Source organism: Nannobrachium achirus (genome assembly GCF_963921795.1).
Source record: "Nannobrachium achirus genome assembly, chromosome: 9".
In the NCBI taxonomy this organism is placed as follows: Eukaryota; Metazoa; Chordata; class Actinopteri; order Myctophiformes; family Myctophidae; genus Nannobrachium; species Nannobrachium achirus.
The window spans coordinates 64126410-64153701 of NC_137818.1; the positions used below are offsets into that span (position 1 = coordinate 64126410).

Below are 27292 nucleotides of genomic sequence, written 5' to 3' on the forward strand. Positions count from 1 at the left end.
CGCGGAGGAGCTGAACGTGGTGGCCGCTGCAGAGCATCGATCCGACGCCGCCGGGGAGGAGGTAAGATAAGAAGGAGAAAGAGATCGACGGACCGCTGGTCTTTCTCGTCTCCTCTCCGCTGCATGAGCCCTGCAGCGGCGGTAGGAGGACGGTGGTGCCGGAGCGGAGGAGGAGCCCCGGGGTAGCGGCGGCGGTGAGGAGGAGGCAGGAGGCCGGCCGGGCGTTGGGTCGCTCCGGCGGGGCGTGAGGATGAGGATGCCCCGGGGAGGACGCGTGTTCCTGGCGACGTGCCTCGGCTCGCTCTTCATCCTCGTGCTGTACATCCAGAGCATCACCAGGGCAGGTAAAAAAGAAGACACTTTTGTCATTATCTCACTCACACGCACACGCACGCGCACAATGAAGTGGCCCCCACGTATGAATAAGCTCACTGTGAGCACACAGTGGAATGTTTTGAAAGCCCCCCTCCGTTTTCGGCAGGAACCCCCCCGTCGCATTCCTCTCCCCCTGCCCTTTCACAGCCCAAAACTTTCTCCCCTCTTCTGCCCCTGTCCGTTTTCTGTAAAATCCCCCCCGAGTGTTCGTTTAAATGGACCCGTTAAGCGTCCATTCGATTTGGTTACATTTTGTACAGTAGGCCTACTCGAGTTTAAGATACTGTTTATTTTATTTCCTTTTTTTTTTTTTTTTTTTACTATATCTACTGCATAGTACTGTGTTCTAACAGTCTGTCATTCAATGTTATATGATGAGATACTTCAGTGGTTTCCTATGAAAATAAGCGTAGGCTAGTCTTTTCTAGGATCTCCTTTTAGTTGACCTTGTACCAGTGAACTGTACCGTCATGAAACTGTACCTTTTATCTATGCAAACTTCTAATTAAAGTCTTCAATCAATCAATCAATCAATCAATCAAAACATATAGGCTAATAAATAAAAGGATGTTACTGTACCAAAAGCCCATTTCTGCCTACACGATGAAAAGAAACATACCTTGAAGGGCTGGATATTGTGATATGATATAAGTCTTTTCCTGGTTTCAAAAGCTGTATTACAGTTAAGTGATGTGATTTTCAGAACCTACCTGACTGTCCTAACTGTTCTTCAAATATTTCCCTTTTTTACACACTTATTGTTGTGCATGATAGGCAAAACATCTCTTTGTATAATATACTTTGTAAAAGCACCAACTGTCATCCCCGCAATATCAGACCAATGTGGGTTTAATACTTATTTCCTCTCTCTTGGTCTTGAGTCTGTCTCTTGTGGACTCAGGTTGGGTTGATCCTCCCCTGGGAGACTGGACTGGAGGAGGGCTGAGAGAGATTCATTTATGAAGTGACATTTAGAAAGTGTGTCTGTGTGGTGGAGATTTCTAGTGGTCAGTTCTACAGAGTTAAGTGGTACAAATACTGTATTTATTTTGCCACTCTACATCCATGCATCTCTGTTACATTAACATAGTTTTATGAAGTTAAACGAATAAATACACAATACGTAGTGCAGTTAAATTACTGATATTATTACTGCAGGTATTCAGACAGGTATGGCCCTTTTCCAAAATGATCCCCTGCTGTAGTGAGTAGTGATCAGTGTGTTTAACACGCAACACGTTAAATTGCATTGAATGAATGGTTTGAATGTCGGTTGTCTATTAAATGGAACCATAAACACGTCATGAAATAGCTGAGCTCAGTCAGGACACACCCGAGAGGCAACGTGCAGGCCAACATTTAGAAGGTCACAATTAGAGGTGTGTGCGTGTGCGGAAGAACACAGTTTATCCTCAGCGACATGACTACTCTATCTTTTCTGTCAGTATGAAGCCCCGAGAAACGCCTGTTAAATCATATGCAATTCCTTTCATTATAGAGCTCAGCAGTTCCAGTGGCGTCAGTTCAGAAAAAGCTAAGGTATGGCAACACGACTGGTGTCTTGCACGTGCGCGAAGGCGCGCGTGCAAGACACCAGTCATGTTGCCATACCTTAGCAACAGGCATGATACATTTATTTCAAGAAGTACATTTTATTTTTTCTTGGGCTGGATATGGCAGCCTGGAACGGTTGTTCAAGTGCAGCTAAACTTGGCATATTAGTAAACGTGCCACAATAAACACTAATGCATTGCACCTGCATAGCTGACCTACGGAACCGGGGAATATACCATCTTTTCAAGATGGTGAAATAGAAGTGGAGAATATAATTATAATACCTTGTTAAAGTGACCATTTTGTTACATTTTGCATTTGTAGTTATATTACTGTCATTTAACAACATAATAACCAGCACAGCTAGACAAAGAGACATTCATGGATTTATATTTAAAGTTATACCATGTTACTTTTTTTATAAAACAAATCTTAAAATTGTCCTAACTGTTAAATCGCTAAAGTTTTAGAACACCCACTCCGTTATTTTCAGCTTCTAAAGCCTTCTCTTTATATGTTTTCTATGATCCTGGCCGGGTCCGGTTTTCGCGGAAAAATAACGTCATCTGCGCCATCTGTATACGTTGTGTATACGTTGGCCAATCACATTGCGGATCATACACACGATACACTACCGCACAGTCAGAATTCAGTGATCATCTTCAAATCTGGGCACTGTTTTAGTATGCGGCTGTTACCATGGCGGCGGTATCAGTGTCATGTCAGTCATCTCCAAATTTAGGCAGTGTTTCAGCATGCGGCTGTTAGACGCATGCGCACTTGCGCACAACCACGTTGCTCGTGGTAAGTCCACGTTGGATTTCTTACAACATTTATAGCTGTTAAAATTCTCTATGCATTAAATGTATGGAATTTCTGCTTCAGGCACCACACTGGTGACCTCTATACAAATACTTACTAATTACCTCCTGGACACACCCAGATAGGATGTGAAACCACAGCACAGAACCGATTTGCTGTGCCGTCTCAAATCGATGTCATAATAAGTTCCATCGTAGATAGTAATGATCATGCAGGCCTCAACAGAGAGATGTCGTCAGAGTAATTGCAGGGAATTACTTCAATTATAGCAGCGATATTACTTACATGTTAATGCCCCACATTATTTCATGCCCTTTTAAACAACTGTCATCATATTTAATCAAGTCAGTGCCAGCTTGTACCAGCTTCACAGTAAAGGCCTCAGTGTAAATGTACCCATTGACAACTCGCAGATAGTGTAAACATGTGGTGGTTTTGGCTCCATTTGTACACTCCCAGAGTTAAAGGAGCTTACCAGCCCTTGACATGTGTCCTCCTCTTATTTCTGTGGCCACACGTTCTGTTAAAACTGCCATTGTGAAGCATTGGGAGCTTGTAGAACGGCTATTTTTGGTGTCAATATTAGAGTGAAACAGGATAGGTTCTAGTATAGAGCCCTGGGGGACACCAGACAACTATGTACAGTATAGGGTTGACTCGAAATCACACAAAACCTGCCACTTTATTCTGGTCCATTGTGCAATTTACAATTTAAGCATTTAGCAGACACTCTTAATCCAGAGCGATTTGCAATAAGCAAGGTAATACATCAGTACATCAACATCAATACATCAAATGGAGTTGGCAAATCTAAGAAAACAGGCAGACCGAGTGCCTATTCAAACACTTCATAACATAATTATAACCTAAGAAAATAAAACTGTGATCTAAATTACTTATATGGTCATTGGGGTAGGCAAGTGCTACAGTAAAGTGGAGTCTGAAAAGGTGAGTTTTAAGTCCACGGTGGAAGCTAGGGAGTGAGTCTGCAGTTCTAAGTGCACAGGGAGTTTATTCCACAGTTTGGGGGCCAGGAGAGAGAAGTGCATCGTTGTCCTGGGCTTCTGTGCCAAAGGTAAAACGAATCCTAGTCGCATGCATATGGAACTCGCACTCACTTTTGGATTATGGCACAATAGACCTAAATTACAAAATCTGAGTGAGAACAGAATGGCATTAGTTTCATGTGATAATCATTATAAATGTTTTCAGACCTCAATAACGATCATAAATAGGCCAATATGTAATTAATTGAAGAAAATATTTGAATAGTCAAAAATGCAGGTATGGTCCTTTTAAAATGGGCACCCAACTCTAACCCTTACCCTAAACCTAGCGTCCGTGGGGTGAGTCGCTAACCCTCCCGACGCTCCTTTGTCGAAATGACGAAATGACTGACAGACGGTCGTTCCCCCTTTAAAATGAACATGTATTTACAGTGCAGGTGTATGTCTGCTTGTCCTGTCTGGGCTTGTCTTGTGTGCTTCACAGGCCCACTGTTAACCATATCGTCGTTGTCGGGTGGAAACCTTGTATGTCCAAAACCATTCGTTTTGTATTTATCATTTTAAAAAATAATTTAGAATAGTGAAAACTGAAAATAGCTCATCTACAAGCGCACAAGGCCTCGCACCGTGAGGCGCTCTGTGCTTGTAGATCAAGCGACAGTCTTGTATGCTGAAGCAGGGCTTTACATTACGAAAAAACATAGAAATTTGAAACCTGGAGATACAAGGCTTCTGCCCGACAGTGACGATATGCTGTTGGCCACATGATGAAAGACACAGGGCCATCAAATAAGCACAGGGCGTCCTCTAATAACTGTGTTATCACAGACCGGGTCTCTGAAGACCACTTATCCAATGTTTTGTTCTGTTTTCTTTTTCTGTTTCAGTCATCGTTCGGTTCAGTTCTCTCATGCTTTCCTCGGTTCTTTTCTAATGTTGGGCTTTGGTCTGTGCACACCCTTTCGTGTAATGTTGCTTAATTCTAGTCTCAGTCAACCCATGCGGCTATGTGAACATGCCTAGTCACTGGAGGCCTTTTATCAGAGAAGCGGCCCTCTGCCAAACTATGACCAAGCTCACAGTCACGACCACTGCTTGGAAAGTCTCTCCTCATAGCTGTGCAACCTCCAATTGCCATGGCTGTCCCCCATGGCTGTCCCACTGAAAGGGTTCCCACGGTCATGAAATTCCTGGAAATATTTTGAAATTAGATTTTATTTTTTCCAATACTGGAAACGTTTTGGAATTGATCAAGGGTCCTGGAAGGTCCTGGAAAAAATAGCTATGCATTGTCTTTGGTTATTGATTTTGTTAATACCTCTGAAATGACAAATTAAACATTGGCCAAATTGTCAAATATTAGAGGCAGAAATCGTGAAAATAGACGATCTACATGCTCACAACGCCTCGCAACACAAGGCGTTGTGAGCATGTAGATCTGCTATTTTCACAATAGAACCGTGTTATACAAAATTCCTCAACTCTTAGTGCTCGTCAGGGTGGGGGGTCCCCACCCCAGTTAAAATATGATTATTTTGGGGGTCACGGCCTGAAAAGATTGAGAACCACTGGCATACACTACCTGTCTTTGGGCATTGCGCATAGGAGTAAGCGACCTGTTATTGAGCTGAATTATTGTTATATAGTCCTGGAAATTGGGTTAAATATTCTGGAAAATCTTTGGAAAAGTTTTGGAAATTAATTGGTAAAAATGTGTGGGAACCCTGAAAGTCTGTCCTCATAGGTCTGCAACCTCCAATTGCCATGGCTGTTCCCTGTGAACACACACACTTCCACTGAAAGCAGCAGTCAATGTATGTGGCATGAATTGGGTTTTTGACAACACCTTCAGCCAAACCATCTCATTCCTGTGCGTCTATAAACTGCAAATGGAGGCGGTGGCCAAGCGTCATTTCCACGTAGATGACGACTGGCTTCCTGTTTGGGTGAAGTCTATAAATGCTGACTGAAAATTCCTCGATCTCACTGTGTTGTCACGGTGGAAAAGGTGTGTTCCCCACTCAGCAAAATGCGGAGTAAATAAGTAGGTCAGAGCGCCTTCAAGAGTGTTTGTCACTCAGCCATACACAAGCAGCAAGCAGCAAAATGTCCTCAACCTGTAAGATGAAACAACAACAATGCAATATACAATAAGATCATAATAAGAATAGTACTGGAATGTAATGAATTAAAATAAAATAAATAACTAAGAAAGCATGAATGAACGCCCACATACATATAACGAGGCTAGAAACCTGGACTGAGAGATGGATTGCTGAGGTGAAGTGTCACACATAAGGGTCAGCTCCCAGTAGGCTTGTACTTAACTCTTATTGTGCCATAATTATTAACGTCCTGGGTGCCTATCCCGAACTAGTTCGGCTTTTTAACAAATTAATATATTTTTGTAAATAAATTTACCATCCACTCCAATGCAATCCAGGATCTTTAGAGCTCATTTTCTCTGTTCCATGCATATCCATGAGGTGTGCAAGGTTTAATCATGGCTAAATCGCCGAAAATAGGGCTTCTAAAATGCTTGGTAGCCAATAGCTAACTTCAAGCTAACTTCATCCTGTTCCTGTACATGCACAAAGGAAAGTGTTCAGGCACATCATGGCTGCGCACGGCTTGTGCATATACCAGCGTATCTCTATGGTGTTTTCTATGGCCACTGGGTGCCCTCTAGTGGTGAAAAGGTGGCATTGAAAGGGTTAAAGGGATACTTCACTTAAAAAAAAAAACAACCTTTGGTCATTTTATCGTCGAATCAGGCTTTTATGAACACCCTGGACAGTTTTTTAATTAGCTTGATTCAGTATTTAAATATTTGATGTAAATGTTATCATATCCCTCCTGGCCCAGGGCTCCTCTCCATACACACCCATTGTAACACACTCCATTTTAACCACTATAGATTCATAGAACACACATAATTTATTCTGGTGACTCATAATACCCCCCTAATACGTGAGCAGGCCAAAAAACACGGCCTGCTCACGTATCAGGAGGGTATTATGAGTCACCAGAAAAAAAGTAACAGGTGTTTTTGATGCATTTATCATGGTTAAAATGGAGTTTGAAGTTGCAAAGGGTGTGTATGCGGAGGCGTCCTGCAGGAGGAGGGCCTGTCCGATAACATTCACATCAAATATCTAAATACTAGGGTGCCACAATACTGAACCGAACCAGTATACCGAACCGAACAGCCCATACCGAATGAACCGAATTTCTTTATTTTTTTGAGTGTGGCCACATTAACTTCTTCAGTGCCATATTTAAAGTGGGACCTCTTATATTGCCGGTTCGCCAACAAAGGGTTAAAAAAATAGTGTGCACGCTGGTGCACACATTCGTGCACAGATCATGCACTATGCATGTGCATGCTTTTCACAGCTTTCAAACAAAAAAATCCGCTTGGAAATCCGTTCAGGAGAAGGCAGCCCTTATGTTTTCTTCAAATGTAAACAAACATGGCTGCCATGTTTGAAAGATGGGGTTGGTATGGGGGTTAAACATGCAATTTCGCGATCGCGATCATGCGATTTTTTTAATTAAAAACTGTCCAGGGTGTTCATAAAAGCCTGATTAGACGATAAAATGACCAAAAGTTTTTTTTTAAAGTGAAATATCCCTTTAATGCCTAGCTTATGCCACTTTTCCTTTTGTAGTAGTATCAGCTCTCCTCATCTTTACCCAGCTCTTCTCTACCCAATTGTCATCTGTTTCTACTATACTCTGACTGAACTGGGCCCCCTCACAAATGGAAAGACGGCGGATGAGTCAGATGCTATAAGGGTCCATTTGGTCACATCTGTACACTGTCAAGAGTCAACACAGGTGGTGATTTGTATTCATACTGTACATACTGTACAATATTGAATTCCTTAGCAATGCTATATCATCTCAAGAAGGGATGGGACGATATGAAAATTTCATATCACAGTTATTGTGACAAAATAAATCGCGATTTACGATATTATCGCGATAATCAAAAATCCATTATCCTGGGGCGGAACATTTGCCAAAAAATAGCAGATCTACAAGCTCACAACACGTTGACACGCAACGCATTGTGAGCTTGCAGATCGGCAATTTTTTGGCAAAGACATTTGATAGAGAGTGAAAAAAGACTGTATCAAGTACGTATATTACGTATATTATAAGTACCTTTTACCAATTATAGAGGGTTTAAGTGGTACCGGATATGCAGCTCGGCAACTAAAAGGTGAATTGATCCCAGTGCATGACGGAGGACGATATCACGATAAATTAAATCTCCACGATACGATTATCGTGAGTGTTTTTTTATCACGATAAACGATAATATCGCTCATCGTCCCATCCCTAATCTCAAGGGGTTAATACCCTGGAAGATGTTTCTGCTGAAACAACTTTTATTCACTCTGCTACTCCTGCAATTATTGAACGGAAGAAGGTGAGCCCAGGATGTGCAAAACGAGTATCTGGAAGCCGTAATTGGAAGGGGAGTTTACACAATACTGTCACCTGTTGGAACGGGTAATAAAAGGTTTATGGAAGCCATTTAAAATGGGCTCAAACTACTTTTGGAAATGGGCCAGTTTGTCCTGGTGGAGTTATCTAGGTCGTCCTCAGACGAGCCCTCCATCGTTGTTTCCAGTCATCTCGGTTCTCCATACATCTGGCCAGCTCATTGGTGTTCTGTGTCCCTACGTCTTCCTTGAGTACGTCCACGTATGTTTTTGTGGGACGTCCTTGCGACTGGTGGAGTTGGAATTATAAAGGCCCCATGTAAACACATTATGTTATTAAAATATAACAGGGGTCTGAAACAGGGGGTCCGGGACCCCTAGGGGGTCCTCAGAGTTACTACAGGGGGTCCTCCAGACCTCCACATCTTCCAATCCGTTTTATATTAACCACTAGCATCCATATTCTGAGAACTTTAGCCAAAAATAGCAGATCTACGCGCGAGGCGTATGGAATCTATGGACAGGTTGTGGGGGTCCCTGCTTCATTTCTCTCTCAACTAAGGGGTCCTTGGCCTGAAAACGTTGAAGACCCCTGTAATATAATATTATAATAACGCAATATGTTTTCTTTACACACAAATCTTAACAATGTTATAGCAGTGATGTTGCTAGGTTTTCAATGTAATGGGTCCCGGGACCCACAGGTGGCCATTCATATGGGTCCCAGAATAATTGTATGGGTCCCCTGACAGTGGCAAGTAGCTACTATGTATGTATGTAGTTAATAAAGGACAGAAGCATGGATGGATTTACAAGACAAATTCTCAATCATCTCATCAATAATGCCAGAACGCACAGCTGTGGAGACTCCACCACATGCAGCTCAGCTGGTGCAGTGAAATGATTGATAGCAGGAAGGATAGTGTTGTATGCATCCTGGGGATGCAGGGATGCTTAGTTTAATGAGTCCTTTATTAAAAATATGGGTCAGGGACTCAGGATGCAGGGCTAGTAGCATCACTGTTAGAGAGATGGCATGTTGTTTGGACAGATGTGCATTTTTGCACTCTCCTTGAGTGATTTACCCTGATGTTTGTTGACTATGGTTCTCTGCTTTCTCTGATCTCACACTTGTAAGTTGCTCTGGATAAGAGTTGTCTGCTTAAATGCCTGAATCGAAATTGAAAGTGTAACATGGTCTGCGTTTTCTGCTCATTTCACGTCATAACACACTCTGTTTTGACATCAAAGACCATCCAAAAGGAGAACTGTGCTTTGAAGAGGAACTGCTGCGTGGAAAGCAGGAGGCATGCTGTGTAGAAGGAGTGCAGTACTGTACTGTACTGTAAGTTAGAAACAGATCAGGCCAGGCAACGTTGCCAGGACACTATATAGGTTGATATCTTGTGGAAACTCACTGGACCAAATCCCTTTCCCAACAGCTGGCTTCTTCTGTTCGCCACTGTCTCTATTTAAGCTTTCCTATTCTTAAAAAGCAGTGGTTCTCAACCTGTGGGTCGGTCCCCAAATTATTTTGGGGGGTCCCCAGATGATTAAGTTAACCCATTTAGGCCTAACCCAATAGTTAGGCCTAAATCAGAAATTTGCCTACAAAAACAAATATTTTGCTACATACTGTACATGTACTGTAAGCCCCTCCCATACACTAAAATGTGTACCCGGCATTGTTTTCTCACTCAACAGTAATCAAACCAACATAAAGTTTAAGTGTATAGACGGTATATGCACTTTTCAATTTTCAATTTAAGGACTTTTCAATAACTCTCTAAAATGACAAATTAAACGTTGGTCAAATATTAGAGGCAGAAATTGTGAAAATGGCCGATCTACATGCTCACAACGCCTCGCAAATTAGAACTGCTATTTTCACAATAGAACCAAGTTATACAAAATGTAATGCCTCAACTCTTAGTGCTCGTCAGGGTGGGGGCGTCCCCAGTTAAAATAAGATTATTTTGGGGGTGCTCTCCAGGCATCTCGATCCTGGGCCAGTTTCTCCAGCTGTCCGCATGTATTATTTCAGTAGCCCAGTAGATATCAGTTTTCCTGACTTAAAAGGTTTAAACCAGTGGTCTTCAACGTGTTCAGGCCAAGGACCCCTTAGTTAGGGACCCCCCACAACCCTGTTCATTGATTCCATAGCGTTTAATTGTTTGACAGTACAATCAGCAGTGTATTTTGGATCATGTCAATTTGTATTTTCAGATATTTAACCACTTGAACCGTCAATACTTAACTTTTGCCACAACCTTTTTACGTTGTGAGCTTGTAGATCTGCTATTTTTGGCTAAAGTTCTCAGAATATAGACGCTAGGGTTCAAGTGGTTAATATAAAAAAGGAGAAAAAAAGTTTCTATCACACAAAGATTTGGAGGACCCCCTGCAGTAACTCCATGTTGAAGACCACTGGTTTAAACGATTTCTATCCCATTGTTCTGATGTGAGGTCGTACTGTATATATACAGTAACAGGGGGAGAAATACAATTTCCCACACAGGTTTAACGTCACAAACGAAACTCCTCTATTCTCAGCTAGAGATGGGACGATATGAACATTTCATATCACGATTATTGTGACAAAAGAAATTGTGATTTATGATATTATCACGATAATCAAAATCCATTATCCTGGGGCGGAACATTGCCAAAAAATAGCAGATCTACAAGCTCACAACGCGCCACGTTGTGACTAGGCCTGTCTTCAAAAATTCGACGAATCGACGCCTCGTTTTAAGCCCCAGGAATCGACGCCAATTGTTTGAGTCGAGCCGTCAAAAATATATTATTTTTTATCACACCGGTGCGGTATGAGAGCGCTGGAATGTCATGTTCTTCCTATTTAGTCCACAGCTTCCTACTGCTTGCAACTAGACTTAAAAATAAAACCAGTTCACGTGACTTGAAAATTGCCTTGATCATATAACAAGCAGCTCTTATTTTGAAGTTAACCGATTTGAGAGGAAATGCGTCGACGTGTTGTTATTCTACTTGTTAAAGCTGACCAAGAAGCAGCAGCGCAAATCGATGCGCTTTCACTTTCACTCACTGCCGCTGAGTGTGGCTCTGTGGTGGAGTACTGCGGTGGAGTAGAGGACTTCTTAAAAAGTTTTAGATTACGACAATTTGCTTGCATTGCGATGCAGCCGTGTGCCGTTCTGCATCGACGCAGTGATGTTACATTATTGTTACCTTTAGCCTACTTTGGTGTTGTTTTTCCTCCTGAAGGAACGGGGCTAAATCGTTAGCTTTAGCCCTGTTCCTTTAGCCTTGGAGAGGCATAAAATCATTACAACCAGAGAATCCACAAATCATATGTGGTTTACAACAGCTGTTGTACCGGTACTCTATCAATGTGTCGCGGTCGCGCCTCCTCTCCAGTCATTAACACTTAGGGAGCCAAACTCGTTCAGTGACGAGTTAAGGCCACTAGGTGTCACCAAGCCAAAAGGAGTTATCTCGTCGAGAGACGAGGCAACATAGGGTTAACTGTACGTGCCTGCAGCCTGCCCTCTGAATGACCCGAGTCCATTACGTCACCCCGTAGCAGGGAGAGAGACAGGGAGAGAGGAAATAACGGAGCCAGCTTACATTCCTTTCCATTCTAGCCTGAAACATAAGAAGGGCTTTATCTCGGAATGAGGTAAAAAGAACGCCAGGGAAGCAGAGATCTGATTGTTTTCACGGCGACACTTTACCGCGATGGTCGACTCCCGTTTGGATTTTAGTTTCGCGAGCGTTGGTAAACAAAGGGATTATCTTCCTCAATCGTCAGCGGACACCCACGTGCACACGCACGAAGCTTCCAGGCTCTTCAAAATAAAGCGTAAGTGAACGGCGGCAGCAGCAACAGCTAGAAATGTTATAAACCTTGGCGGCCGTTGTGTTAAAGCACAACTTTTATTTTTATTTTTTTTATTTTTTATTTTTTACACAAACGATTCGTCGACGCGTCGGATTAGCCCCTGCGACTCGAGTCGACTTGATAATTCCTGAGTCGAAGACAGCCCTAGTTGTGACGCGTTGTTACGCGGCGTGAGATTGTGGATCGGCTATTTTTTGGCAAAGACATTTGATAGAGAGAAAAAAAAGACTATCAAGTATGTATAGTTACTTTTACCAATTATTGGTTTAAATGGTACCGGATATGCAGCACGGCAAATAAAAGGTTAATTGATCCCAGTGCATGACGGAGGACGATATCACGCTAAATTTAATCTCCATAATAAGATTATCGTGAGTATTTTTTATCACGATAAACGATAATATCGCGTATCGTCCCATCCCTACTCTCTTCACCCTCTGTTTCAACCTCTCTCTCTTTACCACCACAGATATAATAAATCGTGTCTTGAGGTGGAGTGTCAGGCAGAACATGAAAAGCACCTCGTGGAATCCTTCTGGATGTTTCACTGCAGGATAGCTCTGTACACACACACATACACACACACATACACACACACACACACATACCTCTGTCACTCTGTGTTTTGCTCCTCACACTTTGACAAGCTGTTGCTTCAAGCCATCGCTGGCCTGAGCCTAGTAGCCCTCACGTTGTGTAACCATTAATTTAGTTTTTGACATGTTTTCTGTTTCAGTGTACCGTAGATTTGATTTGTTTGCCCATTTAGTTTTAGTTTTGTTAGTTTTAACATTTTATGGTAATATAGGGGAGAAGCAGATCTACAAGCTCACAACGTGTTGCATCATAACGTGTTGTGAGCTTGTATTTTTTGATAAAGACATTTTCTCTATGATTTGATTTAGTTTTTTGTAAAACACAAAGCTGTTAGGGTTAAAGCTAACCATAATCCTTAGTTATCTTTTTATTCTAAAGCCTTTATTTTTATTTCAGTTAACTAAAATGTTTTTGTTTTATTTTATTTTATTTATCCTAGTTTTGTTTATTTCCACCCTGGTTGAGATGTGTGCAGTGTGCACGCGTGTGTAGATGCTCATGCAAAAACCCACACCACCCACACATGCACCGCACAGCCGTCGTTGCACAATCACATTCTTCCAGTTACGATGTGTGTCTCGCACAGGACTAAAAGCCAAGTGTGTATTATTGTTTTGGGGAATCATTGTCTTGAGTTCCTGCTCTGCACAATCCAGAGTGTTAATAGAACTTTTGAGAGAGTACAAATGTGCGCAAAAGGGTCATCAGCATTGTGAAGTGTACACGACTGCCCCAGTAGATTTGGCACTCCGGAAAATGCCAGTCCCTCCCAGTATTGTGTCATAATAGTCATTAGGGAACTCGGCGTTAGCAAAAACGTATGCATTGTTGGAAACTTGCTTGAATGAGGTTTTATTACAGTTACCAGAAAACTCAACAACAGTACTTTAGAACAGGGGTCTTCAACAGAGGGTTCATCCGGGTCCTCAGAGTTACTACAGGGGGTCCTCCAAATCTTTGTGCGATAGAGACTTTTTTCTCCTTTTTTATATTAACCACTTGAACCCTAGCGTCCATATTCAGAGAACTTTAGCCAAAAATAGCAGATCTACAAGCTCACAACGTTCGGAGAACTTTAGCCAAAAATAGCAGGTCTACAAGCTAATGCAAGGCGTTGTGAGCTTGTAGATCGGCTATTTTCGGCGAAGAGCTTTGGTGTAGAGGGGAAAAAGCAGACTAAGTACAGAGTGAAAGGTCAGGTTTTGATGGTTCAAGTGGTTAAATATCTGAAAACACAAATTGACATGAATCCAAAATACACTGATGATTGTGCTCTCAAAAGATGAAACTATGGAATCTATGAACAGGTTGTGGGGGTCCCTGTTTCATCTCTCTCTCAACTAAGGGGTCCTTGGCCTGAAAACGTTGAAGACCCCTGAGAAGATCACTAATTGGAGTCCATTTCCTCCATCTGTTCTGTGAGTGTGTGCATCCTAGGCCACACAGATAATGAGTGATTGATAACTCGGTTATCGTTAATAGGTCAATCAATGAATGGTAATACTGGATGGATGCTCAGAGTAACTCAGTGTGAAAAGGGGCACTTTACAATACAGCACACAGCACAACACCTTATTGCCTCCATCAATTACATTTCTTGCCGTTGCTCACTCATTCACTCTTTCTTTCTTTCAGTCTTTCTATCTGCCTCTCTCACTTTCTCTCTCTCTCTGACACTTTCTCTTTAAACTCCTTTTTTTATATGCGACCAATGGCGAGAGATGATATTTTAACATGTGCGTGCCGTGCATGCTTGTGTGTGTGTGTGTGTGTGGACAGCTAATCTTTGACACTGCTGGCCCAAACGGCGTGACGTCTCACACACACACACACACACACACACACACACACACACACACACACACACACACACACACACACACACACACACACACACACACACACACACACACACACACACACAGGTAGACCAAGGATGAACCAAAATAAACAGCCTTATTGCGCGAACGCTTTTGTAGTTCTCGTCGTCGATTTCTTACTCACACTTTCTTCCCTCTCTTGCTTTCTGTCTGTATTACCCTGACTCCGCAGCACCGGCGTCGTTGCACTACTGCTGTGTGTGTGTGTGTGTGTGTGTGTGTGTGTGTGTGTGTGTGTGTGTGTGTGTGTGTGTGTGTGTGTGTGTGTGTGTGTGTGTGTGTGTGTGTGTGTGTGTGTGTGTGTGTGTGTGTGTGTGTGTGTGTGTGTGTGCGTGCGCATGGCGTGTCCATGCATGCACCCTGTGTGCTAGGGGTGCTAGCTCAGCACGTGGGAGGAGGGCGATGTGCTCGTCGAGCAGCGAGGGCGCCCTGCGGCGGCTGTCGTACACGCCAGGTCAAGTCCACACTCATGTGATAGAAGTGAAGTGACAGCTCCGCCGTTTACACAAAACACCGCCTGTCCATTTTCAACTTGACACACGCCTCTGAAAGGCCCGGGAGCCCTCGTTTGTCTTCAGAGAGGACGGGCATCGATAGACCGTAGGAAAGATTAAGGTCTGCTGTAGGACTGTCACGATTATGACATTTTACATGGCGATTGTCACTCAAATAATTGCGATTTACGATTTAATCGTGTATTTGTCGTTGACAATTACATTTCTGTTTGGCTTTTAGGCTTTGAAGTTGCACCTGGCAATTATGACACAACTTAAATGTACAAATAATTTACAGACATATTTGACAACTTATACTTAAAAAAGAACATCGATAGTGAAAATAGCCGATCTACAAGCTCACAACGCATCGCGATGCGATGCGTTGTGAGCTTGTAGATCGGCTATTTCCACTACTTTTTGAAAGTGTTTGAATCTACAGTATACTAACATTTCTCAACATGGAAACGATTATGACGATTATGACAAAATAATTGCGATTACCTCATATAATTGCAATTAGACGATTATATAATAATTGTGACAGCCCTAGTCTGCTGCACACTGGATCCATGCGCCAAATGTATTTTATCGCCACCGAAGGTGTCGTTTCGAGCCAATGGCTCACCTTTGGTGGTAATAAAATACCCTAGATCCAGTGTGCAGACTTTACTTTTCTTCGTATTTGCATGCTTTATTCACCATTTTGAATGATGGATTGTACAAAAAAAAAGAATATTAACAATTTTAATGTATCCTTTTGTAACTCTGAGTTGGATTAATTAAGAGTTTTGCTGTGGATTTGTGAGGTCTTCACCAAGCTTATTTCACGTTTGTACACAAACAGGTGCGCATGTGAGTGCATGTACACAAACAGGTGCACATGTTAGTGCATGTACACACAGGCACACGCAGACACGCGCATCTTATGAAGCAGAGACAGGCATCACTAGTGTGTAGTCTGAAATCAACCAGCTTCTCACATATAACCAGGCCTGGAATCTCATCATTTTAGGGGCAAGGCCACTTGGCCTTTGGTGGTGTCCATTTTTTGAGGGCACAAAGGCCAAATGCCAGGGCAGGAAAGCCATCAAATAAAACAAGATTTTAGTCCATTGAAAGAATGTGTTGAATTTAAGGGTTAACCTAATCTGCAGTGACATAGATCAATGATGGTATTTACATTTATCTGATCCCTGCACCCATCAAAGTCACACATTGGTTTAAAGATGGGGACTCTGGGGAGTTAAGTTAACAACACTGGTGTTACATGACAAGAAAGAGACACCGGTGTCTACTGTCTACACATTGACAAGAAATAGACAGAGGAGAAAGTGGTACAGACAGCTTGGGCATTAAGGCCACTGTGGCCTCAGGTCAAGCCATTTCTTTGAGGGGCACAAGGCCTAACTGAGGGGCAACGGCAGCCATGGCCTCCATGAAATTCCTGCCCTGCATATAACCCATGGTACTGTGGCAAAGCACACTTCACATGCTACACCTGCTGTGTGTGTGTGTGTGCGTGTGTGCGTGTAAGCGCGTGCGCACTTTGGGGGAGCATCAAAAGATTGTTTCTTGTTATTCCAAACACGCCGTAGCGTGCACATTGTTAAGCCAGTTGCCTTCTGGCTGTCGCCTCTGACACCAGGGACCATCTGTAACAGCGGACTGTAATCATGTGTACATCGTGGAGTCATTTCTCCATAACCTGCTCTAGGTTAAGCCTTACTGCCTGTACAATCACGTGTACTCAGACCATTTTTAGATTTTCATGTGATTCGAGGCTGCCATTCAATCTTGATCTTGTATGTTTTGAGTGTCTAAAGGGCCAAGCAAGATTTCTGTAATATACCTGGTCTCTGGTACTCCTTTCCTTATCCCAGTGCCCCACCTGCTAGCTTTTTTTTAACACATGGGTGACTAACAGGTCATTTTGGCCGATTTTGAGATTGCAAAGTGCAATAACTCTCCCCGTCTCAGAAATTTCCCCTTCCATGACTTTTCCTAAATACTCAAGATATATGTTCTCATTTTTTTCCCCTTCTGAAACATTTCCTAAGTATGAAATAATATACAATTATACCACTCTGACTGCATTTATAGGTCAAATTGACAGGTAAATTCTTTCAATTTTTTGCCCAGGAGAGCAACACCTCTTCCCCTGCTGCCAGCAGGGGTTCTATTGTCAATAGAACAACAGACAATAGAACCCCCGCTGGCAGCAGGGGAGGAGGGAGAGAATTTACCTGTCAATTTGACCTATAAATGCATTCAGAGTGGTATTGTTTTATTTTCAGTCACCCGAGTGTTAAATTGATATTATTTGCTAGCCTGATAATCAGACTGAAGCGTGAAGAGGCAGTTCACTCCAGAGAGTGGGAGGGATTTATGGTCTGGTGCCAGGCTAATTATGTGTTACTCCTAGCTGTGTCTTTTTCTGTACCTGTCCTGTTTCGTAGAATGTTGACTCCAAAATGACCAACATAACAAGAATTGATCAAATGCGATGAGAGTAAGGGCCAGAGCAATACTATGATCTTAGCTAGGGCTGTCACAATTATTACATAATCGTCTACTCGCGATTATTTGAGGTAATCGCAATTATTTTGCATAATCGTCATAATCGTTTCCATGTTGAGAGATGTTAAAAAAGTAGTGGAAATGGCCGATCTACAAGCTCACAACGCGTCGCATCGCGACGCGTTGGGAGCTTGTAGATCGGCTATTTTTTCAGTTGTCAAATATGTGTCATTTCTTTGTATATTTAATTCATGTGTCACAATTGCCATGTGCAACTTCAAAGCCTAAAAGCCAGCCAGAAATGTAATTGTCAACGACAAAAACACAATTAAATCGTAAATCGCAGTTATTTGAGTGACAATTAATTGTCATGTAAAATGTCATAATCGCGACAGCCCTAATCTTAGACGACATGCAAGGTCCTCAGAGCTCATGTAAGCTAAAGATGATGTAATGTAATGATAATAATGTAATGCTCTGAACATGGAGCTGGAGCTCACACTAGAACATGTACTGGCCTACTAAAGCTGTACTGTACTTTACTGTACTGAAAAGTAACCAGGGAACATTAGCACGCCTTGGACATGAACTTTGTTCAGATCCTTTCGGCCCAACGTTGATGTGTGTACAATAGGCTAATGTGTTTGGACCTTCCAGATTAAGGATTAAGGCTTTGTCTTAAACATTGTCGTTTTCTCTAATGTAGACCAGCGGTTCTGAACCCCCGCAAAATAATAATATTTTAACTTAACTGGGGAGCTGGGGATCCCCCACCCCGACAAGCACTTGGAGTTGTAGGAGTTGAGGCATTACAGTGCATTTAGTTTGACTTGGTTCCACAGATAAATATTGTGTCTTTCATGCCTTTATTCATAGTGAAGTGAATTTAGATGGGGGAGAGAGAGATGGAGATTGACACGCAGCAAAAGGCCACTTACTTTTGATGCCGTAATGGGCTTTTACTTTTTTCCCCCCTTGTTTTATTTTTTTGAGGTATTAACCCTATGTCTGCCTATCCCGAACAAGTTCGGGATATTTTCAATCCAATACAATATTTTATTTGCTATTTTACTTACCCTGAGCTGCTTGGGACAACGTGGGTGGTCCTGGCTCGTCCAGCTCTTACCAACGAGAGACGCTAGATGGTCCGACGATTTATTCCATTGAAAATGGTTTAAAATAAAGTGTAGAGCCCCCCAAAAAAACCTCAATCTATACTGTCGGCGGCGCGACGTATTCCAGGGTGCCTATCCCGAACTAGTCCGGGATATTTAATAAAATGAATTATTTAATCGGAGGCCTCAACGAAGCCCCAGTCTAAATTTCCATCCATGCCCGGGGCCGACACTCGGCCATCCACGGGCCGTATTCGCGCAAACGGACGCATCGCGCCGCCCACTCCAATAATAAGTCACATCTTTAGAGAGGATTTTCTCTGAATTGTGTTCCCAGACCAAAGAGAAAGTTTTTTTGCGACTGAAATAGCTTTAGATCGGGCTCCTAAAGGGGTTACTTCCTCCTCTCGTCATACATAACAGTGGCTGGAGTGAAATCCCAAGGCACTTGGGGCAGTGTCGACGGAAGCTAGAGCGAATGCCTATAGAGATATTTCTGGCACTCTAGCGGCCACTTGTGGCCCGGGGCACTGTATGAGTTAAAAGGTCTTAAATAACCTGTCACTTCATTGTCATCTGGGACGCACAGGTTGAGACCACTGCTGTAAATGTATAATCTGGACCAGGGTTTCCCAAACGTTTTTTTTTTTTTTTTTTTTTTTTTTTTGTCTTGGGGCACCCCATGAATATTGTTTTAATCCGAGGCACCCCTACATTATAATTTTCACTCCCAGCACCTTATATTGATAGCATATCGTCTTTGTCAGGTGGAAACTTTGTATGTCCAAAACCGTTCGTTTTGTATTTATCATCTATAAAATGTACTAAACTTGTGAAAACAGCAGATCTACAAGCACACAACGCCTCGCATCGAGAGGCGGTGTGTGCTTGTAGATCGGCTGTTTTCTCTAGTTTTGTGCGACAGTCTTGTATGATGAAGCAGGGCTTTGCTTTACTAAAAGACGTACACATTTGAAACTTGGAGATACGAGGTTTCTGCCCGACAGTAACAATATTTTAGTGATTATGTTGCGAGGAAAATGTTATTTTTTGGTTATAGATTATAGCCGTTTTGGTTAGAAGTGACTGAAAATAACTTTGTACTTCAAGTTTAAAATGATGCTAAATATTTTTGTCCAAATAAATTCCAAATATTATCAAATTATCTCACGGCACCCCTGGACTGCCATCACGGCACCCCAGGGTGCCCCGTCACCCACTTTGAAAACCCCTGATCTGGACAGTTAATTGAACATCAAACATGCGAGCGTTTCCTTTTCAGTGTATAGTTTTGCTGTTTTTGAAAAAGTTCACGCATGATGGAATGTCCAACATAGGGATGGCAGGAGGATGAAAGTGGTTAAATCCTAAGCCATTGACCTTTGGAAGAGGCCTGGGTTGAATTAGAGGGGTTGACAATGACATGTTGACGTATTTCAGGTCAGCCTGAACTCTGACATCTAAGACGTTGAAGTGAGACTTTGTGGCACCGCGGCCACTGTTTACCTTGCATGACAACATGTACAGAACATGACAATATTTAGTGTACCTGGTCTTAGGCAGGTTCTCCTTTGGTCGAGAGCCGTTAACATGTTAGTAACACAATGAGGTTTCTGTTCCCTTTCTGCGTGGATGCATGTCAGAGTATGCGATGGTTAATCAAACTAATCCTAGGGTTCATGGGTCATAAGTCAGTTTGACCCTGAAAAGTTAAAGTTATTTCCATTTGTTTTGCCTGGTTTGCCAGCTTTCAGTGTGGTGGGAAAAGTGCTCACATTTTATACTTAAGTAAAAGTATCAAAACTGCAATCTAGAAATACTCTGTTACAAGTAAAAGTCCGGAATTCAAAACATACTTGAGTAAAAGTATGAACGTATTGGCATCTAAATGTACTTAAAGTACAAAATGTTTTAAAATAGCTGATCTACAAGCTCACAACGCGCCGCGATGCGACGCGTTGTGACGCGTTGTGAGCTTGTAGATCGGCTATTTTCAAACATCCAACATATAAAATATGGCTAGGGTGGTTTATGTATGTTTTGTATATTATAAGATATATCTGCAAAGTAACTAGTAACTAAAAGTTTTCAAATAAATGTATTGGAGTAAAAGTACAATATTTGGATCCGAGATGTAGTGGAGTAGAAGTAAAAGTATTTGGGAATTGGAAATACTCAAGTAAAGTAAAAAATGTACTCAAGTAAATGTGCTTATTACTTTACAACACTGCCAGCTTTTAGGTATCTCCCATGAACGTCTACGCCAAATGGGCTTTCACGAGCGAACATCAGGTCACGGGGGCATTTCACTGGGTTTCGCTTTTCAGTTTATGGGGCACAACTTCCATTAGGCATTCGTCGTAAAGGCAAGCGGCACTTTCAAGTGCTATCGACTTCTGCCGTTGAGAAATCCAGAGCAGAGTCTCGACGATAAGAGGGGGAGAGAGATTTATACCAGACCCAACGAAAGCATGAGGACTCTGCCATAAAACAGAGAGAAAGGCTTTTTTTATTAAATGTTACTGAAGCGAAACACACAAACACAATTTATGCGCCTCTCACACTCTTGCACATTACTCTGTGGATGACACAGATGTTGATAAGGAAAACATGCAGCTACAGTGGATTTCAGTTGGGGCTGTGGGGCCTCTTGGTTCAGCTGGGATGACGGACGGGTAAAACAGTGCATCTAGGGCTGTCACAATTATTACGTAATCGTGTAATCGCGATTATTTCACATAGAGCAGGGGTCTTGAATGTTTTCAGGCCAAGGACCCCTTAGCTGAGAGAGAGATGAAGTAGGGACCCCCAGATTCCATATAGTTTAATTGTTTGACTGCACAATCATCAGTGTATTTCGGATTTATTTCAATTCCTGTTATCAGATATATTTAACCACCTAAACCGTCAACACTTAGTAAACTTGACCTTTCACTCTGTAATTAATCTGCTCTTTTTTCCCCTCTACACCAAACCTCTTTGCCGAAAATAGTCGCTGCGAGGCGTTGTGAGCTTGTAGATCTGCTATTTTTGGCTAAAGTTCTCAGAATATGGATGTTAGGGTTCAAGTGGTTAATATAAAAAAAAGAAGAAAAAAGCTTTATATCACACAAAGATTTGAAGGACCCCCTGTGGTAACCCTGAAGACCCCCTAGGGGTCCCGGACCCCCTGTTGAAGACGCCTGGCATAGAGGGTTTCCACCCGACAGCGACAATATGTTTACCAACACTGCAGAGTAGACCTCATTCTATTCGTTCCACTGTGGGCCCAGGAAGAGGAAGTGACAGACAGTTACTGATGCAAACACGAGAGACAGGAAGCGAGGTGACAGAGATAAACGAGAGGAAGGAAAGATGGGTGGTTTTGCTAAACCACCCACTGCACTGCATGTCGTTTACACATGAGTACGCACAGAGAATGAATGGAAAATGTACCAATTATATTTTTATTTGAATGAAATACAATCATTGAATATACCTTATACCTTAAAATATGTGTCCCAGCGCGGCTGGCGGCTAGTCATTGCATTTTTTCTCATTTTCATTTTTTCATAGCTACACAATGATATATTGGTTGTGGAGATTGACCCAACAGTTTTGAAGATATGGCTTATAGAATGATGCCATGCTGAACTACTACTTTTGAGATATTCTAAATAAATGTCTAACCTGCAAATGACCTGACGATCTCTCACATTAATTAAAAAAAAGTCTTATTTACATGCAGAGTTAAGCTCTGGCGTTTAAGTGAAATGTAGCCTAGATATTTTGAGATGCATTTGTGGCTTTTTTCATTTTAGAAAAAAGAAAAAAAAAAAAGTCATATTAGCAGTAGTGAAAAACCCTGCCTTCCGAAATGACTGCCCCTCAGTCACGCTGAGTCACATATGTAGAGAACACTTGCGCCAAAGAGATGAGCACCTTGTATTTTGCATTTGTGCATGTTTGGAGCAGTTACAGGACCAAACGGCCTCACCGGCCGTACTCCCCCTCTCGCCATCATAACTCTTGTAGAGAGAAACTCCTCTACAGGAGTTATAATTTATGGCTAATGGGGTTGTGTCCTCTGCAGCAGTGAGGGGAGTGGACCCCTAAAACTGATGGTTTAATGTCTATCAGGACCCCTAGTACTGCCCTAAATGCATCTGGTTTTCTATGTCCTACCAGGACGTCTAGTACTGCTGGTTTTCAATTGTACTAGGACCAGTTGGTAATGCTGGTTTTCTATCCAACCAGGACTTTTTTGTACTGCTGGCTTTCTATCCTGCCAGAGGAGGACCTCTAGTAATACTGGTTTTCTATCCTACCAGGCCTCTAGTAGCCAGCCTACTGCTGGTTTTCTATTCCAGGGGTTTTCAAAGTGGGCGACGGGGCACCCTGGGGTGCCGTGATGCCAGTCCAGGGTGCAGCGAGATCATTTGATAATATTTGGAATTCATTAATATCACTACATCAATATCACTTCACTATGCTTAGTAAAACAGATCTGATTTTCAATGTACTTGAATTATTTTTCCATCTACGACAACTTTCCTCACCAAAAATAGCAGATCTACAAGCTCACTGTGAGCTTGTAGATCGTCTATTTTTGATGAACCTTCCCCCCAGAATAGGCATGGTGGGGTTCAAGTGATTAAACGTCAAGTATAACGTTATTTTCAGTCAGTTCTGATGGAAACAGATATTTCTCCATAAGATTCTAAAAATTAACAGTATAATACAGTGGTGCCGTGGATGAAAAAGTTATTGTAGGGCTGTCACAATTATTACATAATCGTCTAATCGTGATTATTTGACATTATCGTGATTATTTTGTCATAATCGTTATAATCGTGAATGTTGAAAAATGTCAGAAATAGTGGAATTAGCAGATCTACAAGCTCACAACGTGTCGCATCGCGACGCGTTGTGAGCTTGTAGATCGGCTATTTCCACTATCAATGTTATTTTTTAAGTAGTAAGTTGTCAAATATGTCAGTCATTTATTTGTGTGTTTAGGTTATGTGTCATATCTACCATTATGCAACTTCAAAGCCTAAAAGCCAAACAGAAATGTAATTATCAACGTCAAAAACACAATTAAATCGTTAATCGCCAATTATTTGAGTGACAATTAATCGTCATGTAAAATATCATATCGTGACAGCCCTATTTACAGGGGTGCCCTGAGTCAAAAACGTTTGAAAACCCTTGTTCTATTCTACCAGTTTGGCTGGCCTCAATGCCATATATAAGCAGTGTTTCCAAACACATAGTCTAAGTATCCTTTCAGTTATTCATTTGGAGCAGGGTGGTAGAGTATAGTGCCAATAGAGATAAACAAATCCATGTGAGTGTGACTGCCTCTGACAGAATGGGGACAGAATGGGGCTCACTGAGAGTCCATGTTCCTCGATGTTAACTGTATGACAAACATCATCATAATTGTCATTTGTTAAGGATGTAATAATGCTACATTGATTATAGCAGTGAAGTGCTTTGAAGGTGCTATGTGCTACTGTCCTACTTCTAAATATAATATACATACTGTATGTATGTGCACAGTAGTGTGTGTGTGTGTGTGTGTGTGTGTGTGTGTGTGTGTGTGTGTGTGTGTGTGTGTGTGTGTGTGTGTGTGTGTGTGTGTGTGTGTGTGTGTGTGTGTGTGTGTGTGTGTGTGTGTGTGTGTGTGTGTGTGTGTGTGTGTGTGTGTGAGTTTGTTTGAGATTCAGTTAGATTGAGAACAGGAGAGCTCGTTTTTGGGCACAAGGTGGAGCAAGAGGTGCCCACTTCGGAGAGGAATAATTGCGACCGTAAGGTCGCAGTTTAGTTGCGACCGTCAGGGAGCAGTTTACTATGAAAACCTCCACCGGCCGTCCGTCCGTCGGTCGGTCACACGTCACACCTTTGCCCTGCTCATATCTCCGCATCAGTATATAGGGCTTGTTTGTTTATTGTATGACATCACGCCACATCATCAGCTGTGGACTCTGTGATGTCATCGTATCGCATCAGTATATAGGGCTTGTTTGTTTATTGTATGACATCACGCCACATCATCAGCCCTGGACTCTGTGATGTCATCGTATCTCCATATATGGCCATCTCCGTATATGGAGATATAAGTCGTCCATGCCCAAGTATGGGCTGGTGAGGTCAGACTTTGTGTGATGCGTAGGTTATCTCCATATATGGAGATTCAACATTCCAGGCAATGCTCACTTCCCTGGTGAGAATTGCCCCTTTATATAGGGCTTGTTTGTGTATTGTATGACATCACGCCACATCATCAGCTGTGGACTCTGTGATGTCATCGTATCTCCATATATGGCCATCTCCGTATATGGAGATATAAGTCGTCCATGCCCAAGTATGGGCTGGTGAGGTCAGACTTTGTGTGATGCGTAGGTTATCTCCATATATGGAGATTCAACATTCCAGGTGTAACTATGGCTACCCGTATGACGTGAGAGGTGGAGGTTGTGATATTTGTGGAGATAAGCGACCAACGGTCGCTTATCTCCCGATTAGGGAGTCTTACTGGTATGAAAACCTCCACCGGCCGTCCGTCCGTCCGTCCGTCCGTCCGTCACACACGTCACACCTTTGCCCTGCTCAATGTATACGTGTAACGCCTGATACTGAGGTGATGTGTCACTGTGACATCACAGATACTGAGGTGATGTGTCACTGTGACATCACAGGTGAGATCGCAGTGATGTCAGATACTCAGAGCAGGGATCTCCATATTTAGGCATAAACAGGTGACATCACAGTGATGTCAGATACTCAGAGCAGGTATCTCCATATATGGGCATAAAATGGATTCTGTTAGGGATCTCCATACTGTATATGGGCATAAAAGGGATTAGTGATGTCAGATACTCAGAGCAGGGATCTCCATATATGGGCATAAAAGGGATTAGTGATGTCAGATACTCAGAGCAGGGATCTCCATATATGGGCATAAAAGGGATTCAGATGGAGATTCAACTTCAATGAGTAACAATGGCAAACTGTCAACTGCCCGTATTTCTTGATAATTGGTAAAACAAACTTTTGGCCTATTTGTGGCTTATCATCACATCCAACCATCTTAAGATACTCAGCTAGTGGGGAATGCTCTCTTCCCTGGTGAGAATTGCCCCTTTATATAGGGCTTGTTTGTGTATTGTATGACATCACGCCACATCATCAGCTGTGGACTCTGTGATGTCATCGTATCTCCATATATGGCCATCTCCGTATATGGAGATATAAGTCGTCCATGCCCAGGTATGGGCTGGTGAGGTCAGACTTTGTGTGATGGGTAGGTTATCTCCATATATGGAGATTCAACATTCCAGGTGTAACTATGGCTGCCCGTATGACGTGAGAGGTGGAGGCTGTGATATTTGTGGAGATAAGCGACCAACGGTCGCTTATCTCCCGATTAGGGAGTCTTACTGGTAATACTAAGAATGATTTGCAGAGGTTAGATTTAGGCAAAGTGTTATTGAGGTTAGGATTAGGTTTAGGCATGGTTGTATTGAGGTTAGGTTTAGGCATAGTTTTACTGAGGTTGGAGTTAGGGTTAGGCATAGTTTTACTGAAGTTAGGGTTAGGTTTAGGCATACTAGCATTCACCAGGTTAGCATTCACCAGCGTGGGACTAATGCATGGGCTTCTGCCACATCCAGGTGAACTTCTTCCACATCCAGGTGAACTAAAACAAGCGCTCCTTTCCCAATCTAACTGGTTTCTCAAACTAACTGTAACATAAGTATAAGGTATAAGGTACGTCTGTGGAATAGAATATTGGGTCTTAACTCTAATAGAATTATAAGGAAGATTTTTGAGTGGGACATCTCGATTAAGGGTGCATGGGCTACGGACATGTATGATATTTTGTTGAGAGCTGGGTATGAAGACCATTATTATAATAAAGAAAACATACAGAGTATGGTGATAAAAGAAATTATTTTTCAAAACGTAAAAGACAAATGGGCACTAGATATATGGTGTAAACCAAAGCTCCGCACATATTGTGAGATAAAACATGTCTATGGTCCAGAAAACTATGTACTGTATAACCTTTCAAAAAAGAAACGATCCCTATGTGCCCAAATTAGGGCTGGTATACTTGGTCTTCATATCGAGACGGGTAGATATGTAGGCACAGCTGAGGAGGATCGGTTATGTGGTTTGTGTGATCTTAATGAAATTGAAAATGAAATGCATTTTGTTTTCTATTGCCCATTCTATAATTCTATTAGGCAGAGACTCTTTAATAAGGTAGATCCAAATTATGAATTTGTGTGGTGTGATGACTCAGAGAAGCTGAGACGACTGTTTCAATGTGATACTTTTTCTTTTGCTTCGTTTCTGGATAAAGCTTGGTCAATGAGGAGGAGGACCATATACATGTAAACTGCATTGTTTTATTTGAGATTATTTTATTTGTTCATTATGTATTGTTCTCATGTTTATGGTTTTGTTAATTTATAACAATGGTGTAATGTAAACACCGGAAGGACTGTTGATGTCAGTTAACTTTGATATTTAATGTGTCATATAATCCCATATGGGATGGGCCAAATTTTGGCATGACACGGAAATAAATATTTCATTCA

The 27292-nt window shown here is 42.1% G+C and overlaps 1 protein-coding gene across 1 annotated transcript in view; it reads left to right on the forward strand.

The window, feature by feature from the left end:
• Positions 1-241: 241 nt before the first annotated feature.
• LOC308291062 (carbohydrate sulfotransferase 11-like) overlaps positions 242-27292 on the forward strand; it is a gene marked incomplete at its 3' end in the record, with an annotated part of 53367 nt that continues 26316 nt past the window's right edge. Inside the window, exon 1 of the mRNA XM_080732975.1 lies at positions 242-344. Within this exon, the coding sequence (XP_080589101.1) occupies positions 251-344 (94 nt within the window). The 5' untranslated portion in view covers positions 242-250. The remainder of the gene's footprint in view (positions 345-27292) is intronic.